At 43.3% G+C, this 19214-nt stretch overlaps 1 protein-coding gene across 1 annotated transcript; it reads right to left on the bottom strand.

Annotated features, from left to right (window-relative positions):
• Positions 1–412: 412 nt before the first annotated feature.
• On the bottom strand, positions 413–16846 carry LOC133460701 (H-2 class I histocompatibility antigen, Q10 alpha chain-like). The gene is made up of 10 exons (XM_061741434.1): positions 16659–16846; positions 13331–13603; positions 12894–13181; positions 11715–11999; positions 10433–10558; positions 8946–8984; positions 8607–8642; positions 8443–8505; positions 2309–2338; positions 413–2163 (listed from the first exon to the last, which is right to left on the bottom strand). Exons 1-10 carry the CDS (start codon positions 16711–16713, stop codon positions 2078–2080), a joined length of 1281 nt encoding a protein of 426 aa, XP_061597418.1. The 5' UTR covers positions 16714–16846; the 3' UTR covers positions 413–2077.
• Positions 16847–19214: the final 2368 nt, after the last annotated feature.

Here is a 19214-nt window from a genome sequence, read left to right as displayed (position 1 = left end):
TTTTTCAAAATTACCCTCATTAGTTTAACAGTATAGCCTATAAGTACAGTATATCATAAATCTATAGGGTTAAATAAAAGTCTAATTTCGTCTCCAAAACATCCTCCCAAGTTATACTTCAGCAATCATTGTTTTTGTTCACTTGATTACTATTGTTAAACACTGCAAACATATTGTATATTTGTAATAATTAGGTTTCCATGCCACACTGAGATCATAGGCATTGGTGTCATGGTGTTACCAATTAAAATTTTCACTCAGATGATAAAACCGTATAAAATCTTTCCTCTTTACAAAAAAGTTCCCTGCTAACCACAGCTGTTCCCTAACAGCAATAAAATGTGTAAAGAGATGAATTTCAGTCGGTTTGATCATAAATACAATCTGAAAGAAAGCAGCAGGACCAAGTCCACCTTGTGCAAATGTTTTTATTCAGAAAGAAAACAAATCACATTTGTATGGTACATTTACTTTTACTTCATTATTCTTACAATCAATTATTTTACTTACAAGCAGTATTAACAAGTGTACTAAAAAAATACCACAGTGACAAAATGTAATTAGCCTCTTAAAGACAGAGAGAATATCAGCATCACGCACCTTTTAGCTTCAGGATTTAAAAGCAGATAACTTAAGGTTCACAATGACAGGAGTTCCTGTTATTTTTAGACAGAAGCTGCAGATATTTAATACGTCTCTCAACTGTCTCACATCCAATATACAAATTTGTTTAATTCAACAAAGCAAAAAGTTTCGACAATTTACAAAGACTCAAAAAAGTGACATGACTTTTAAGGTTCTTTGTGAAAAAGTGCAATAGACTAATGTGACTTGAAAAATAAAAACCCAAAAATAAAAGAGAATTAAAACCAAGAAAACAACTTTTCACAAAGAACGCTATTTATATGATAGATAATAACTTCTTTAAACTCCATTACATTTTAACTCCCTGGTCAGATTATGACAATAAACTTTGAGAGTTTTTAGCATTAATTATCTTTTTTATTTTTATTCTTGTCTGCATATATATTCATGGTTTATACCAAGTTTGGTAAAACCTAAAGGAGATATAATCATCGTAATTCTATGCACTCAATGGGATAATTATAATTTAATCACTGAATTTATACAGAAGCACATACGATACTTCTTTTTTTAATCCCTACTTTTTATTACTATACATTATGGGTAGGTTTTACATGAATTAAGAGCATTAAGAGCATGATGTAAAGCACAAGTCGTAGTTAAAAAAAAATAGATTGATAATTCAGCTTTTACCAGTGTTTTAGAGAAATTCAGATATGTTGGCATATGCTGGCTACACACACAGTTGTGTCTTCACAGACAACCACGCTTTGATACAGCGGCTTCTGGAAGAGCAGCTTAGCAACTGCTTTATTACTACTAATAATGTAATTTAGCAGTGTTCCCTTCCCACCCAACACAACAATCACCTTTATACAAGAAAGCTACGTCTTAAAAGACACCATCATACGATCATCTTGTCATAAGTGCATGCAGCTACTCAGGGCTGAATCATGCAAAGAGCTGGACGAATCTTCTAACTAATTCTGATGAGCAGAGAAGTTTACTAGATGCAGAAGTGCTGCTCAAAGAGCTGAGTCTTTAGCTTGGTTATTTACCCAAAGTACTCAACTTGCAGTAAAGTGGCCTAAGAAACTGGCAGGGGCATTTTTAAAGTTTACCTCATCCCCTTATTTTTTGGCAATCTTTTTTTTTCTGGGACTTCTTTACATTTTCAAATAGTCATGCCAGATTAGTCTTTGTTTCACAATAACTTGACCAGTAAAGTGTTTGCGTTTTGTTAAAAACAGTCACCCTTTAATAACATAAACTCTGAATATGGAATTGGAAATATCTGATCACAACACGACACGATCTGACAGGTGACAAATCCTGTAATTTACGCATAGAGCTACGTGGTTAAATTACCATGGTAACACTGAATTTTGCTTTCATCCAGTCTAAGAATTTCTACAAAACCACGTTAACTACTATTCAGTTGAAAATTGTTTTTTTGTGTTTGGAGGCTTCAGATTTTTGGCTGCAGGTAAGATTACACGGGCCCAGAGGCTCTTTCCTGGTTGACGTCCCCTTCTTCACTTGACCTTAAAGACGCGTTTGAGTTGCTGCTGGCATCAGCTGCAGAAGTAAAGATGTATTATTTCATGTTTAAATAAAAGAAAAGAAAAAGCACAGAGATCTTCAAACTGACTTTGCTAAAAATGCTAAACAGAATGCTTGGCATGGACAGTTCCCGACTTATCAAAGCAACTTTAATACTTACTACTGATAGCTGAGTCACTGCCGGTGGAGCCTGTGGAAGAGAAATTCAGTTTTACATTCAGGTTCAAGTCAAGTACTGTAACGATGCAGCCAATCACCGTTAGAACTACTAGAACAGTAAAACATATTTCAACTGCAAATAAGAGAATTGGGATTTTATTTAGAAAAAAAAAGAAGCAATAATTCTCGCATTTCCTGCTTTTCATTGGCTTGTATTTAACTAAAGAACCTGATATAGCATAGGCGCCGAATTATGTTTTTGCTGGTGGGTGCTGGATGTCATGTAGTGTCGTTTCGCACGAGATTCAGCAATTCAGCAACGTAGATTCAACAGCGGTAACGGACATGAACGCCGCACGCACACACACAGACACACACAAATAATAATCAAATTCTAAACAAATTCGGGTGTTCATCTGAGAAAAAGGAGGCTATATTTCTATAGTTCATAACCAAGATCATTCTTTCTTCCATCTTGATCGTTTCTAATCTACAACAGTAGAATTGAATTTTTTTTAATTTCACCGTGCCGCCCTGTGACGACATCTTGGCGGTGTCCAATAGGAGAGAAGGTGGAGGGAGGAAAAAAAGTTGCAGCTTGTAGATCAGAGACGATCAACATGGAAGAAAGAATGATCTTGGCTGTGAGTCTGTGTGAGGAGCTGTGGGATGTGAGACTGCAGGCCTATCGGGACATCAATAAAAAAGGACAAAAGTGGAGAGAAATCTCACAGAATTTGGACACACCAGGTGTGTTTAAAAGTGGTAGAAATGTGATATTCTTTTCCTCTTTTAACAATAAAATGTCAATTTAAAATATAATATAGCATTTCCATGCCTCATCTGGGGATCAATTGAATCATTGATGAATATATGGTTATGAAAAGACCACGTGTCAATACTTTTGCAAACTGAAGCACTACAGGTCCGCTAAAATGACTGACATGAGCTAAAAAACAACAACATAGTTCAGAAAGGTTTTTAAATAAAATATGATTCAGCCGGAAGTAGACCTGTCCATCATGGAGCTCCCAAACGAGCCTGTATTCCCCCAAATCCTGTCTTCTCATGAGGATTTCATGGACCCATCCCCTCCTTGCTGCTGCTGCTCGTCTTCTCCTCCTCCTCAGAAGAAGAACTAAAGCCAGGGCTTTTCTTTGAATCAGGGACACATGCATTTTGCAAACCGAGCTGTAGCTACTGTACGTCCAAATGAGTGGGAAAACGGCGCCAGACCGGAAAAACTTTTTTTCGGTCGCCAAGCAACTTGCAACAAATGTGTACACAGGTGTATGCGCGCAGGCTCTGCGCCGAGTCTGCGCCCATCCGAGCGCAAACTGAGTTCTAGGTGAAAGCCGCTTTGCGCCGTCGACCTCGGCGTCAGACCCTGCGCTCTTGCGCACACTTGAATGGGAAAGCCGGCGGCGGCTGTGCGCCCTCTATTTGAAAACCGCTTTAGCCAATCAGTGATTGTTGACATGGGGGCTCGCCTACTCTGCTCTCCCCGTGGGTGCTCGGTCATCTCCGTGGGTTCCGGCGCCTATGTGATATAGCCCATATTTTTGCTTGCTAACCTCATTTAATTTTTTCTAATTCAGTATCAATATGTATAATACACACCTTCAAATGTAGGAGAAGGAGCAGTCTTGGCATGATAAAGTGTTTTTCTTGAAGCAAGACTGCAACATTTATCTCTTTATAATGTGTAATTACGTGATTAAATGCTCGTGACCGTCAGATGGCACTGCACCAGTGTTGTGCCCGCCCATATGCCCATCTGAACTCTGAATTTATAAATGATTATGTATTCATGATTGGGTGAACATTTTCAGAACAGTAAAGGCCGAAAGCTATAGTCAGTTTTATGAACCCTGCTGCCAACTTCTGGTCATCTCGGCTCGGCCCGAGATAGCAAGTTTATGACCCCAAGAGGGGGGGTCAAAACAGATCAAAGCAAGCAAGGAAAGTTTCTGCCAGGGAAACAGACTCCCTGGGGATTTACGACCCCCGCTGCATGGCAGATCAAAGCAGGACAGCAAAACCCAGTAAACCAGGCCTCGGTTTGCTGCCCCCTCGGGTGCTGCCCCTTTGAACAGAAGAAAACTCTGAAAACCCTGGTCAACCCCCCCAAGCCTGAAACCGGCTTGAATGTGCCTCCTAAAATGGCAGCTGCGCCATGAACTACAATCCCAGCATGCCTTGTGGGATGGGGCGGCGCCTACAAGCGGCGCGCATCCAATCACAAACGAGGCACCGATGACGTCACCGCAGCGCGCGTAGGATCAAAACCCCTGCCGCTGCTCCTTTTTTTCTCTTCTCAACTTCATCTCATCGGCGCTGGATCTTCGGCTCCAGGCCAAAGGATCCCATCTCCCTTCTCTCCCCCCGGCTGGGGGGAGGCGGAAGGCCCGCAACGGACCGGGCCTGCGGAGCTCCCGCCCCCATCAGCTCTCGGTCTCAACTTTTCATCCAGAGTCCTGCTTCACGTATCCCCGGTCCCTGGGAGCTGGAAAGGGGGGGGAAGCCGCTCCGAAGCTCGGCCCTAGCCCAGGGTGAGACCCGTTCCTCTATTCTAACCTCTCTCTCTGCTCTTAAACTTCACCTGAAAGGACCTGTGGACAGCCTGCCCCGCGCAGAACCGAGACGCATCCCGCCGCCCGTCCCGGGGCCACGCGCTCAGGCCGACGGGCACCAGCACTCAGAAGAAGTAGACTGGCCCCGCGCGCCCCCGAGACGACGTGATAGCCTCCGGACCGGGGCTGGAGCGCCGGCTGCTTCAGCTGTACCCCCGTTCTCTCGTGATTCCAGAGTCAGGAGGAGGAGCGGGAGAGGCGGGAGGACTCTCTGGGATCGGACTCCGACCAAAGACCCGGCAGGAACCCCTGATCGGCACCCGGAGACCCGAGGAGGCGTGAGGTTTTGAGACCTGGGTGTATGAGTTTAACTGGGAGTGTTACAGAGCTAAATCTGCGTTCAGAGCTGAGATTACATCATCATTGTTATCATTATCATGTTTGATTATTTGGTAGTCGTTGTTTTCTGCCGTAGGCACGTTTTAAATGCTGCGTTCGCCATCCGGTCCGATTGCACGTGGCCCAGAGGGCGCGTCCATGCTTAAATACCACCCTTCTTTAACACTGCAATATTTTAAACCGTACATGTTCGTGATATCATTTTTATTATTGGTTGATTTCTTTTTTTTTCATTCCATGCATTTAACGTTTATGTTTCATTTTATTGATTGTTGTTTTTCTTGTTAGTTAATGGTTTTATAATAATGTCGTGTGCCATCAGATTTATTCGGGTATTTATTTACATCCCTTTTGATACCCGTATGTAAATAAATTCTGATTGATTCTTAATGAGTGGTTGTGTTATTTCATGCAAGATTTGGTCACAAGTTGATTTGTTTAAGCAGAGCCTAGTGTTCGGATATCACGCCTTCACTGTTATTCTGTAAGATTTGCCGTTCTGCAGGATAATTCAAATCATAATGAGACTGATTTTCTGCTGTTTAGTTATCCAAAGCCCCTGCTTAAGGAACAGGGTGGTGCCCCTACGAGAATTATCATTTTTGATAATACAATTTGATAAATAGTCAACTTTATTAATTATTAATAATTATTAATAAAATTATTAATAAGCCTTCGATAACTGGACAGCCAAGCTACCGAGTTGCACAACACCAGGAACCAGAATCCATCTAGAAGTCTGGAGAGTCCTCCTGATCTCACGTATATTAGCTACCCATTTTATGATTATTATACAAGGCGCGCGGTTTCCAGATGTTGCACAAATGTTAATGAACATAACATAAACAACCTTATTAAGCTTTTAAGTAACTGTCAGGTGAAAGAGGACGAGGATTTTATGAACCCAAAAAGGGAAAACTGTATAGTCTGCTTCTTTGAAAAAAGAGAAATGAATACAAATAAAAGCCAGGCCAGGTTGAGCGGCCCCTCTTAATAATTAGCATCTTAACTGAACATCTGGAGCAGCGGTAAAGTCTGCTGGGTCAGAAATAAATCTCAGAAATAAATCTCTCGCAAAGAAAACCATTCTAGTAAATTGGAAACAAAAATCCAGTTTATGTATCAACCATTTTAGGAATCTTTTATCAGATCATATTAGTAGTGAGATAATGTCTGCCTCCACTGAACAACATTCGGCTGAATTGCACTCTCTGTGGTCCCCGATTATTGGCTTCGTTACCTAGTGGGGGCGGGGGGGGTGGTGATCTCGTAGCCCTTGGGGTTGGGGGTCGGCCTGGGGGGTCTGGGGCGCGGGCCTCCGGTGGCCCCTGGGGGGCGGTGGGGGGGGCCGCGGGGCCCTGTCCCTGGCCGGTGAGGGCCTTGGGGGCCTATGGGGGGGGTTGCCTCATGGCGATGGGGGGGGTGGCTGGGGGGGCTCGGGCGGGGGGCGGTGGCTTGGGCGTCTCCGGGTCTCCCGGGGGGGGCTGGGGCGTGGGCGTGGGGGTCCCACTCGGAGGGCCCGGCCCTGCCTGGGTGGGGGGTGGCTGTCTGCGCTGGGGGGACATTGCTGCCTTGGTCCTCCGTCGCTGGGCGGGGGCCAAGTGCCCCTGCGGATGTGGGGACTCCGTGACCCTTGGGGTGTCCGCCGGGGTGGCCTCGGGGGGGGGGGGTGGGGCCGGGTCCGGGGATCGGGCCTCCCCTGACCGGGGGGTGCACGGGCGGGCGCGGCGGGGGGGTGGCACCATTCCCAGGTGTCTATGTCTTATGTTGTCAGTATGAATGGGAGGATGTTGGACCGTTTCCCCCTCCGTCTGGGGGCTCCAGCGGCGCCGGGGGCGCCCTTGGAGGTACGGTGGGGCCCTGGCCCGGCTTGGAGGGCCGGCCCCCGTCAACTGGATGGCCGGTGGGGGGGCGCGGGTGTCTTATCAGGGCCGGCTTTGCTGGTCCTGCCTCCTGGCTTCGGCCTCCGCTCCCCCTCCTTCCCCCCCTACACGATTCATACGCACATAGGCGAAGGGCGGGGGGTCCGGGTCATGGGGGGCACTGTCCCGCGTGGCCCGGCACTCCCCGCCTCACGGTTTTAACAGCAAAATAGACACTGCACATTCAACACTTAATACATTTGACAAGGACACGTAGTTCGGGAGGGGGGGGGGGGGTCGGTGTCCAATCGATACTTGGCCCTCCCTGTTTTTATGGCATTAATCACATGCACTCAACACCAGGGGCGGGAGGGGGTCCCACATCACCCGCGTTCCCTCACCGGCCTGGGATAGGTGGGTCGGGATACCCGGGCCTGGCGGGGCTCGCCGTGCAGCCTGGGGCGCCTTCTGGCGGTGCTGGACCCCCCCGGGGAGGGGGAAACAGTGCGTGATTGTGTGTCTGTGTTGGTGAGAATGCGGTATGGAAGGGTCCTGCCATGGAGGATTTGAGCCTCCATTGGCGGGGGGGGGGGGGCCTCGCAGGCGGTGGGTTGCCTGCCTCCCGCTTCTCCCCTCTGTGGGGTTGCCGGTGGCCTGGGTTCCGGGCTCTTCCGTGTCGGCCTCTGGTCTCGCGGGTGGCGGGGTTGCTCCCCCCCCTCCCCCACTATAGATACACTTCAGGTGGAGCTTTGTTTGGTTTATTACACACACACACACACACACACACACACACACACACACACACACATACACACACACACGATTGCTGTTATTGTTTTGGTTGGCTCCGTGCCGGTTTCGTGCTTTGTTTGTGGTTTTTTGTTGCAGATTTCCAGTGTTTGACGTGTGTTTCCGTGTGTCCCCGTGTGTCCCCGTGTGTCCCTGCTTAATAATTCACATATATATACTTTTGGTTTCTACCGTCATGGTATCAATCATTAATATGTGTGCAGACAAGGGAGAAAAAAAAAAAAAAAAAAAATAAATAAATAAATAAATAAATAAATCTCTCAAACTGCTGAGTCGGATGCAGGAAACTGTGAATGTTCAGGCACTAGCTTAACGGCAGACGTTTGGACCTCCAGTCTGCTCTCCACGTCCGCCTTAAGGCTGGCACATTATTACATGGAGACGCTGTCCCTGTCAAACCTTCCACCTTAAGTATTCCATGGATCATTTACGTTGCATCAGTATCAGGAAGTGGGATAAAAACGTCTCTAATCTTCCCAGAGAAGACTCACCATCCTTGCGTTTCAAGAGGGGAGTTGTCGACCCATTTTCACTTGGGGGTTTGGCATCAATGTCTACACACACACAAAGAGAGAAAGAGAAATGATTACAACCCTTCTGCTACTTCTTGTTCATTTCTTAACACCTATATGATTTAAAAATGTGAAATACTAACCAATTTTGAGAGGCTTCTTGCTGTCGTCACTGTCAACTGTGTGCAAACAGAGAAACATTAAAACAATTGATAAAAGCTGTCTCATTGTGTTCATTTGTTTGTTTTCATAAGGTTTATTTAATTTTTTGGGTAACATTTGGGCCCACAGACGAACGCTTTCAACTAAAAGTGTGTGCTGGTGAGTCTGTGATGTTCTGCCGGAGGTTTGTTTTAACACTAAAGCTTAGTGTGATACTTGCGATCACATGGTAGCACAACACAAATACAAACAATACAGACAAAAAAACTGAATCAGTAGAATGATCAACAACCCTTCAGAAAGAGAGAAGTTGTACTCACGGGAGCTAGAGATACTGGGAACAGAAGGAGAACGCTGACCTGTTGAAACCAAGATGATTAAAAGTTACTCTATGAAAGTGAAGGATTCTGAATGTTTTACTATAGTCTCATCGTTCTAAAAACATTACACTATTACAACTAAAAGGTGAGGCATTACAATGATCATGTAAAAATAAATAAATAAAAAAATCCTGTAGGTTTCACTGAGAACGTAAATGTTGCAACTAATGACAGTAAATTTAGAAAAAGATGAGACGAACGGCTGTTTGAAAGACAACGTCTTTCTTAAATGACAATGGCAGCGTGACTCAAGTTTACAAAGTTTCATCTGGACAAATATGAGTTCAATCAACAACATTTAAAGAAGATCAAAATGCATGTGGATTGATAAATGAAGCCGTTAAAGAAGTGAACTTGAAAGATGAATCTTTATGATAAGTGATTTCATGAATTTAAGTGCAGTTTGGTTAAATCTGTGGTGATGTTATGAACACAAAGACTTGTTTTACCATTCACAACACAAATATGACATTTATCCTTTCAGATAAAAACCTCAAGGCTGAAAGTAAAAAAAACGATTGAAGTGATGAAAATGATGATTAATATTAACATGTTGCAATATGTACTGTTATTCTTATGATCGTATATTTAAGCCCTCATAGCCCTCGAGATTACTTGTTTCATTTGTCCTAGTAAATTTGAATTTAAAACAGGTACAACTCCTTATAACAAAAAAGATTGAACAAAAAGTCAACTGCATTTGACCAAAAAAATGTTTTAAATGCATTGTTTTCTTCAGAATTAGTCCTTTTTTTTTGCCTTTCCTGACAGGATCATAAGTTTGGTTGAACACTGACGGGCCGCTAAACTCAAATATTTCGGCATATTAATGCTTATGTGAAGTACAACGCACTGGTTCAAAACACAAGGAAGTAAAACGATGAAATGACATTTCAATGTTTTTGTTTTGAACCAGCCATGAATGGGATTCAAGGTAAAAAAAACAACAAAAAACAAACATTACACCTGAGATCGTTATGGTTTAATGAGGCATTCATGAACATGTTACCTGTCCCCACAGCCTGCTCATGCTTCTCTATAACGCAAGTTTTAAGAGGAGGGGTTTGTATTAGAAGCAGGAAATGACAACAAATCTGCAGCAAACTCATATAGAATCTGTGAGTAACGATTCTGATCCAAACATTGAACTTGTCTTTGATCGACCTCGACTTCAGTGAATAAATGATTGAAATCATTTTACTGGCAGTTCTATAACACCAGGTGACCTTTGAGCGCCTCATAAAATTATATATCTTTGTAACATAAACGACAACGCCTCAGCAGTTGATTTTCATCTTTCTCATTCTTAATAATGAGCCGTGGAATTTTGGTAAAAATACTCTACTTTGAATGCTGAAAACGCAAATTTGAAAATACATTTAGGGACCTGTTGATGAGAACTAATCCTTTACAGTATTTCTACTCACCGATAATCCCTTTTTTATACAAGAGACACAAGAGCACAATCCCCCCGATTGCGATCAACACAAGACCACCAGCCACAACTCCACCGATAATGACACCACTTCCATCTTCAGCAGGAGGCTTGTGATCTAAAACACAGAAAACATTTGAAATGTTTAATGTTCCGTTCACTTTCCATACGATATGAAATGTGCCGTTATGGCATTAAAAAAGCACAGGGATAGTCACATCTACAAACTAGGAAAAAATTGTCTTTCTGGGTTAAATATTGCAAAAAATTCTCCCTACAACATGAAAGAATTGAGTTGCATGAAATATCCAATTATTAATGTTTATTTGAATCTCTTTAATGAGTCAAGAGTCATTTTCAGAATGCTCTACACAACCAACAAAACATTTGGTGTGAAAACCTTTGCCAGAAAGGTCAAAAGAAGAAATTCAATAATATGTATATCCAGGGCCGCCGCAAGGGGTGTGCGAACCGTGCGACCGCACGGGGCCTCGCGCTATGGGCCGTTTTTTTTGTTTTTTTTTTCAAAAAAAAAAATTTTCAAATTTTTTTTTTTTTTTTTTTCCTTTTTTTTCGTTTTTTCCCTTATAAATATCAACAGACACGTTCCATTACAGACCTAAATGTGTACTAGTCTGTGCATATCAATAAATATATGTGCAATGATGCGCGTGTCTGTTGTTCAATACAACTGATCAGACCAAGCGCAGACACAAGCTGCTCTGATCCAGACGGTGGAGTTGGAACAAACTGTCACACAATGTCGAGAGAACGAGACAGATTCAGAAAATTTCCATCAGGGGATGAAAAAAGAAAAAAACTAAAGAAAATGGCAGAGTTTAATGCCTCTCTGAAAGGCTCGTTTGATAAATTTGTTACAAAAATCACCGATCCGGCCGGGTCTCAAGCAGCCGTGGGGCCCCGCGTCGAGGCAAGAGATGATGATGAGGCAGGGGAAGGTATCCAGTATTTTGCTAATTGGAGAGTTAAAATTGCGCATATAGACACCGGATCTGACCCGAAAAACCCAAAAATTTTGCGCGGGGCCCCCCCCCCCGCCATTTCGCACAGGGCCTCGCAAATCTCCCAGGCGGCTCTGTGTATATCCATAGTAACAATAAATGGAAATGACAACACTAATGATTAAATATTATTGCTGTATTCAAACACCGCTCCTGCAACTCGTAAAAATGACTTTTAATGTCTAGATTGTGATTGAACTTGCAATGCAAGTATCTGCTGGACAAACACAAACAAAAAAAAAAATGTCTTACCCCATTTCTTCACAAGATTCCAACGAGAGGCCTCGTGAATGACTTCACAGGTGTAATCGGACTGGTCGGACATCAAAATCTCGACATAGTCTCTCCTCTGAAAGGTCTCGTCCCCGTTTGGTCGAACTCCAGAGCTGACCAGCCCGTCGCGTTCAGTGAGGGACCGGCCGTTCCTTCTGATCTGCAGGATAATGTCCTCTGGGTAAAAGCCGGTGGCCAGGCATGTCAAAATTATACTCGCCTCAGATTTGGCCTTGAGTGCAAACACGTGCACCTTAGGTGCCTCTGCAACGAGAAACCGCACAAACTCATGAGACAAGTACAACGAAAATGTGAAACAGGTTTGGTGCAAATGCTCATTTCCATCGGTGGTGTGTAACAATTATTTGTTGTACTCATTTAACTAGTTACAAAGCTGGAATGCCGCCCAGGGTAAGACTGTTGCTAAGGCGTTGTCATGCATGAAAAAACATCCCAATAATGCACATGAGTAGCTCTTCTGGACACGAACATACATTTTTTTTCCCTGACTTCATTATTTCTCGGCAAATCAAACATGCCTGCTCAGTAATCCACATCCAAAAATCTCTGAATGCCGAGCAGAAATCATTACGGAAGTAGGCCTGTGTTGAAAAAAATCGATTTTCCGATTCTAAATCGATTCTCATATTAATTCCTAAAAATCGATTCTTATGTCTAAAGATCGATTTTTTTTTTTTCTTTTCATCATTACATTTTCGCCAGGTGAACTTTAACCCCAGTAGTCGGACACACAGTTTGTCATGACACTTCTGAAAAATGCCAGGTGCTTCATGGCAATATGTGCTTGGTGAGAGAATAAATTAGACAAGATAAAATGATTTGTTTACTGCATGAACTGTTGCAATTTCTTTCTTTTTTTTGCACTTTAAATGGATATTGAAAGGCCTGTTTGAGTTACTTATTTCTTAGTTATTTCACAATAATTATTGTAAAATTATTATTTTACTAGTTGTTTTACAGTCATATAATTCAGGCAACAGCTAAATAAACATTTTAAATAACACTAAGCCAAATCAATATCGAATCGAATCAAATCGTGATAATCGATTCTGAATCTTAAGAATCGGAATCGAATCGATTCTTGACATTTGAATCGATACCCAGCCCTATACGGAAGGTATTTAATGTTATACATACTGGCTTCAAATAGCTGCGCCTGCCCGTACTCTATGAACCTGCCCATCCAGTCCAAGCACTCCTTCTCCAGGTAGCCCTTGGTGTATTCTTTCAGGACTGGGACATCGTCCCACTTCCTCTTGGTGGACAATGCTGCATCAGTCTTGGCAACCCAGATTTGGTTTTTATTATCAAACGACAGGAAGTCATCTCCATCATAATTGTACATGTCCACGCCATCGACAAACTTGAGACCACCTTCACCCCGTTCAGCCTCACAGCCATGCATCCACTGGAGGATGTGCAAATCTGATGGACAAGAGTCAAACATTATAATTAAAACTTAGGTTGATTTGGACTTTTTATTGACTTAAATAGTAATATTTAGAGGTAAGGAAATTTACAGATTGCAGACCATTGTTATAGATTACTGCTCTTTCATACTTTTTAGATCTTACCTGTCTCATTCTGTCTCATTCGCTCCACCAGGATTTCAATGTTGACCTGGAACCAAAGCTGCTTGCTCTTCCGGGACACTGTGCCTTTGTCCCAATATTCTTTTTCCAGTCTCTCTTTCATCCAGGGCGTTCTGGGAACTTTCATTTGCTGTGTGCTGTCAAAGTAGTCAATGATCTTATTGTCAAGCATGCCCATGGCAGTGAACTTATGGATGCCAGGGGATACTGCGGGTTTGGATAAGGCTGTGTAGATGTAGGACAGCTTGTGCCGCTCTGAAAATTGTAAGGGAGAAGAAAAAAAACACAAATTTCAATGTAAAACAATGTGAGGAATCGGAAGATTTAACTCATATAATGGACCTGTCATTCATTTTATTATAATTATAAGAATTTCAGAGAGCTTAAGCTATCACACCCAATCTGCTCAGGAGGCTGAGGGCCTTTGGTGTGCAGGAGAAACTCCTGAAAACATTTTACGATACTGTGGTGGCATCAGCCATTTTTTACGGAGTGGTCTGCTGGGGCAGCAACATCACAGCTGCAGACAGAAGGAGGCTGGACAAAACAATCAAGAGGGCCGGCTCTGTCGTGGGCTGCTCTCTGGACACAGTGCAGGTGGTGGGAGAGAGGAGGATGATGGCTAAGCTTCATCCATGATGGAGAAGGACTCCCACCCCATGAAGGACCTTCAGAGCGCTGGAGAGCTCCTTCAGCGACAGGCTCCTTCACCCTAGGTGTCTGAAGGAGCGCTACAGAAGGTCCTTCCTCCCTGCAGCTGTGAGACTACACAACCAGCACTGCTCACAGTAGACCACATACAACCTGACAATAAATGTACATAAGGGAAATAATGTGCAATATCCTTCACTCACTGCAACGTGCAATTATGTAAATATCCATCTGTAAATATCCGTCTGTTATCTTTTTCATATACTAGTATTTCTTATTATTTATCTTTCTTCTTCTTATTATTATTATTGTATACCAGTTACTGTTTATAGTGTTTATAGTGTGTTATTATTATTACTGTGTTATTACTTTTTCTATTGTTGCCTCTTGTTTTTGCACTGTCCCCTTTGCTGCTGTAAACTGCAAATTTCCCCTCTGTGGGACTATTAAAGGATTATCTTATCTTATCTTATCTGAAATATATTCTCTCTCTTTTAGCCACCTTTCTTCTGGCAACATGAACACAAGTCAGAAACCATGATGTCATTACTTGACATGATTAAAAACAAACAAAAAAAAAAAGAAGATTTTTACTTGCAAAAGTTTTGCCTCAGGCAGATAAATAAAAAATAAAAAAGGTTCCTGCCATTTATTATTTTCCTCACTCGGGCTTATACAACACTTATCTTATTTACAAAAAAAAAAAAAATTCTGATATCCTTCAAAGAAGAAACAAAACCTGCTAAAAGTTGCCTGTAAAGGCAAAGAAACAACATTTAAAAAAGTGTATTGTGACTATGTGAGGTCAATATAGAGAAAGTAAAATATATGAACTTTGTGAAACATTTAGACTTGTGAATGAGGCTGTAAGTGTGAACCGGTGTACAATATGATTCACAGATTTTTCAGAAAGAATCACAGTGTCTTTTGTTTTAGCTCCACATCAGCGGTCCAGCATCGTGACATGAGACCAATAAAAGACTATCTGAGATCATCTCATGACAGAACCATAAATCCTCCGACCTTTGCCCATCCATGTCGGAGCACACTGGTTTCATACAAACTAAAACAGGTTCAGATGAAAAACTGCCCAAGTTGTGAGGATGGCAGGTGTGAAAACACACCTGTGTGGACGGCGCTTAAGAGGAACAACAAGGCAGCAATACTTCAGTTGTGCTTAACTTGTTCTTGTTGAGAACATTTCTGAACAAAAATAGTCTGGAATAGAAGACTGATGTATTTCTGGGAAATGAACAATAATTAAATTAGCTGATGTATCTTAATATTTTATTTTATTTTTCAATCTTAACCATTACTATGTGCAATTATCTGTCTTCAGCAGGAAGAAAACATTTTTATTAACAGTTTTTATTAACAGGAAGACTTTGTTCATGACAGGCCTCACCACAGAGGTATTTCTGCAATGTTGTTCATCTAGATGTAGAATAGAATATGAAACCAGGAGAGAGAGAATATATATATATATGTATATATATATATATATATATATATATATATATATATATATATATATATATATATATATATATGAAGCTAAACACATTAGTGTCATTGTCTTATTTTAAAGCTCTTACAAATGCATTTCTAAGTATTGTAACTTATTTACTGGCAATGTTTTGTGATGTATTTTGCATTGTCCTTCTATTTCTGTTGTTGTTTTGTCTGTAACTTTTAAAGCTGCCATTTTTGGCCAGATCTCCCTGGAAAAAGAGATTCTCGATCTCAATGGGACTAACCTGGTACAAAAAAAAAAAAAAATATATATATATATATATATAATAGTACTGGAGTTGAGGGGGTATGAGGGGGGGACCCCCCCCCTGAAATAAAAACAGTCAAAATCATCCCCCCTGTAAAACTTTACTAAAATTAGACATTTTAGAAATAAGAAATAAGGGTTAATAATAATGAGAAATAAGACAAATATTCTTGTTAAGATTTTGAGTTTTTGCAGTGATCCATTTTACTTATCCTGTGAAGGACAGAGTCATATTGATAAGTTCAGAAAACTGTTTTTTATTGTTGTGTTTTGATGTATTTGATGTAAGCCCAGTGGATATTTAAAGCTTACAGAAGGCTGCATTTAACTGCTGCTATGTCATTCCTGCAGTATTTCTGCAGGTGTTTTGGTCAGTGCTATTATTTGTAATATATTATATTATTTGTAATCAGCACAAATTATCTGTCCCCATATGATAAAATCCACCATCCCCCCTGAATTCTTTTTTACAACTCGAGTACTGTGTGTGTATATATATATATATATATATATATATATATATTTATATATATATATATATATATATGTATACATGGAGAGAGAGAGAGAGAGAGAGAGAGAGAGAGAGAGAGAGAGAGAGAGAGAGAGAGAGAGAGAGAGAGAGAGAGAGAGAGAGAGAGAGAGAGAGAGAGAGAGAGAGAGAGAGAGAGAGAGAAATACAGTTTCTGCTTTTTTTAAGTTCACAAAGGGAGTTTGTTTCATCATTTAGGCAACAATGAACTTGTTCACATTACAAAACACGAAAAACTGTCTGGGAAATATTTGAAAGAAACATTGTTTTTTTCCGACGCCATTTCAATTTTTTTACTTTCACTTTGAGACTTACTGAATTCAACATGTCGTAATAATGTGACTTACCGCCGCTGACTGCCAGAGCTGTCCCCAAAAGGACCAAAATGGCAAACGCGAGCATTTTTTGTTTTGTTGTGTTAGATTTTCTAGAAAAATCCAGTTATATCCGAGTTTTTCAGAGGTGTTTTGACGCGAGGCGTCTCCGACTGTCTGACCCGTTCACTGATATGCCACTTCCTGGCCCTTCAGACGCAATCGAGGATCCTTGGACATTAGACTTCCTCTTTTGTTTATTAGGCCACTGCGCCTTCATGTCGTTCACGCCTCCCTTTTCTCAACAAATTAGACACTGTGGCGGACACAATTATGGACCTTGCACCCAAACACGTGTTGCTAAACAACCAATAAATACTTGTGACCACGCCCCCTTCCCTCTAGTCCTGATGGGTGCGAGGTCCATAATTGTGTCCGCCACACAGCCCCCCCCAGAACACCCAGAAGGTTGTCCTTGGAAGGGCCCATCAGTCCCTCACTGGTGGCTTAATCAGCCGACCATAACGGCTGCGCCGTCCTTCCTGTACCACAACAGGAGCATCACTGTGAACAGGACGCTGCGGGGAAAACAACAGTCTTAGGTGGTAAATTAGAAAGTCCTGCCTTGGAAGCAATGGCAGGAGGTTTCAGAGGAGGACGTCCACGACGGGGGACCTGGGCCGGAACCACAACTTCATCCGCTACAATGTGTGCGGGTTTAAGCCTATCTAGTGCAACGTGCTCTTTGCGGCCACCTAGGTCTAGCAAAAAGACTTTAGGGCCCCTCTCGAGGACTCTAAAGGGACCATCGTATGGAGGCTGTAGAGGAGAACGTTGAGCATCATGCCGCACGAAGACAAGGGTGAGAGAAGGGTGAATTTGCGGAACCGAACTTTCAGGCAAAAATTCTCCTGGCACACGAAGCGGCTGCCCGAACACGAGCTCTGCGGGCGACGCATTCAAATCTTCTTTCGAGGCCGTGCGCAAACCGAGCATGACCCACGATAAGCGGTCCACCCAGTTACCATCCGACAGCGCAGCACGCAGTGCTGCTTTGAGGGACCTGTGAAAACGTTCACAAACGCCATTAGCTTGTGGGTGGTATGCAGTAGTACGGTGTACCTGCACTCCCAAAGCTTCTGCCAACGACGACGAAAGTTCTGAAATGAACTGGGGGCCTCTGTCAGACGTGATGTCAGACGGGACACCGAAACGTGAGACCCAGGCACCCAGAAAAGCGCCACATCTTTTGACCCTGTAGAGGACAGGGGCACTGCCTCGGGCCACCTGGTGGTACGGTCCACCATGGTGAGGAGGTGCGTGTAACCCTGCGATGGAGGAAGAGGCCCCACCAGGTCGATGTGGACATGGCTTGAATCGGGAACGGTTCCAGGGGCGCCTTTGTGTGCTGGTGGACTTTAGCCCGCTGGCATGCTACACATGCAGCTGCCCACGCTTTAACCTCCCTGCGGAGGCCGGGCCAGACGAACTTGGCCCCAACTAGTTTCACTGATGCCAGGGTGTGAGAGGGAGTGTACTGAATCAAAAACCCGCCGGCGCCAGGAAACTGGGACCACCGGACGGGGCCGACCAGTGGAGATGTCGCAGAGAAGGGCTGGACCTCCGACCTCTACCGCCAAGTTCTCTAGTCTGAGACCGGTACCAGCAGACTTAAGAGTCACAATGTCCTGGTCATCGGCCTGGTCAGCAGCCAGAGCAGAAAAATCCACTCCCAGGTTTACAGGGCACACAAACGCGCGTGACAGGCAATCGGCCACCAGGTTTGTTTTACCCGCGACATGCCGAATGTCCGTGGTAAACTCTGAGATGGACGCTAGATGGCGCTGCTGGCGAGTGGACCACGGCTCTGTCACCTTAGACATTGCAAATATCGACGGCTTATGGTCTACATATGCCGTAAATGAACGGCCTTCTAAGAAAAATCGAAAATGACGGGTGGCGAGGTACAGCGCCAACAACTCACGGTCAAAGACACTATACTTTCGCTCACTTTTACGTAGTTTGCGGCTGAAAAATGCAAGAGGTTGCCAAACTCCTGCCACCCGTTGCTCTACGACTCCCCCTACTGCTATGTCCGAAGCGTCGGTTGTCAAAGAAATGGGCGCCGAAGGTGATGGGTGAGCTAAAAGTACTGCATTGGCCAGGGCAGACTTAGCACCCTCAAAGGCACTGATGCGGTCAGGTGTCCAGTCCACTGGGTCACAGCCTTTCTTTTTTTGCAAGGCTCCATAAAGCGGCTGCAGGAAGTGGGCGGCACGAGGGAGGAAACAGTTATAAAAATTAATCATACCCAAAAACTCCTGCAGCGCCTTAACCGAGGCCGGGCGGGGAAACTCTGCCACCGCTTGTACCTTAGACGGCAGTGGAACTGCACCCTGAGCTGAAATCCGGTGCCCTAAAAAATCAATAACCGGCAGGCCGAACTGGCACTTAGCCGGGTTGACAATAAGGCCGTGTTCATCTAACCTCTGGAAGACTAGTTTGAGGTGTGCCAAATGCTTTTCTGTTGAGGAACTGGTCACCAAAATGTCATCAAGGTAAATGAACACGAACGTGAGGTCTCGCAAC

The sequence above is a fragment of the Cololabis saira genome, chromosome 15 (assembly GCF_033807715.1).
Source record: "Cololabis saira isolate AMF1-May2022 chromosome 15, fColSai1.1, whole genome shotgun sequence".
NCBI classification, from domain to species: Eukaryota; Metazoa; Chordata; class Actinopteri; order Beloniformes; family Belonidae; genus Cololabis; species Cololabis saira.
The sequence above is the reverse complement of the archived record's forward strand: the minus strand, read 5'-3'. Positions and strand labels throughout refer to the sequence as shown.

What these genes read in the sequence shown, in the direction of transcription:
- LOC133460701 (XM_061741434.1), bottom strand. Translation starts at nt 16,713, where the DNA reads ATGCTCGCGTTTGCCATTTTGGTCCTTTTGGGGACAGCTCTGGCAGTC. An exon ending in GTATAAAAAAGGGATTATCG is followed by an intron (nt 8,985 to 10,432) that starts GTGAGTAGAAAT and finishes TGGTTTCAACAG; the next exon opens with GTCAGCGTTCTCCTTCTGTT. An exon ending in CAAGAAGCCTCTCAAAATTG is followed by an intron (nt 8,506 to 8,606) that starts GTTAGTATTTCA and finishes GTGTGTGTGTAG; the next exon opens with ACATTGATGCCAAACCCCCA.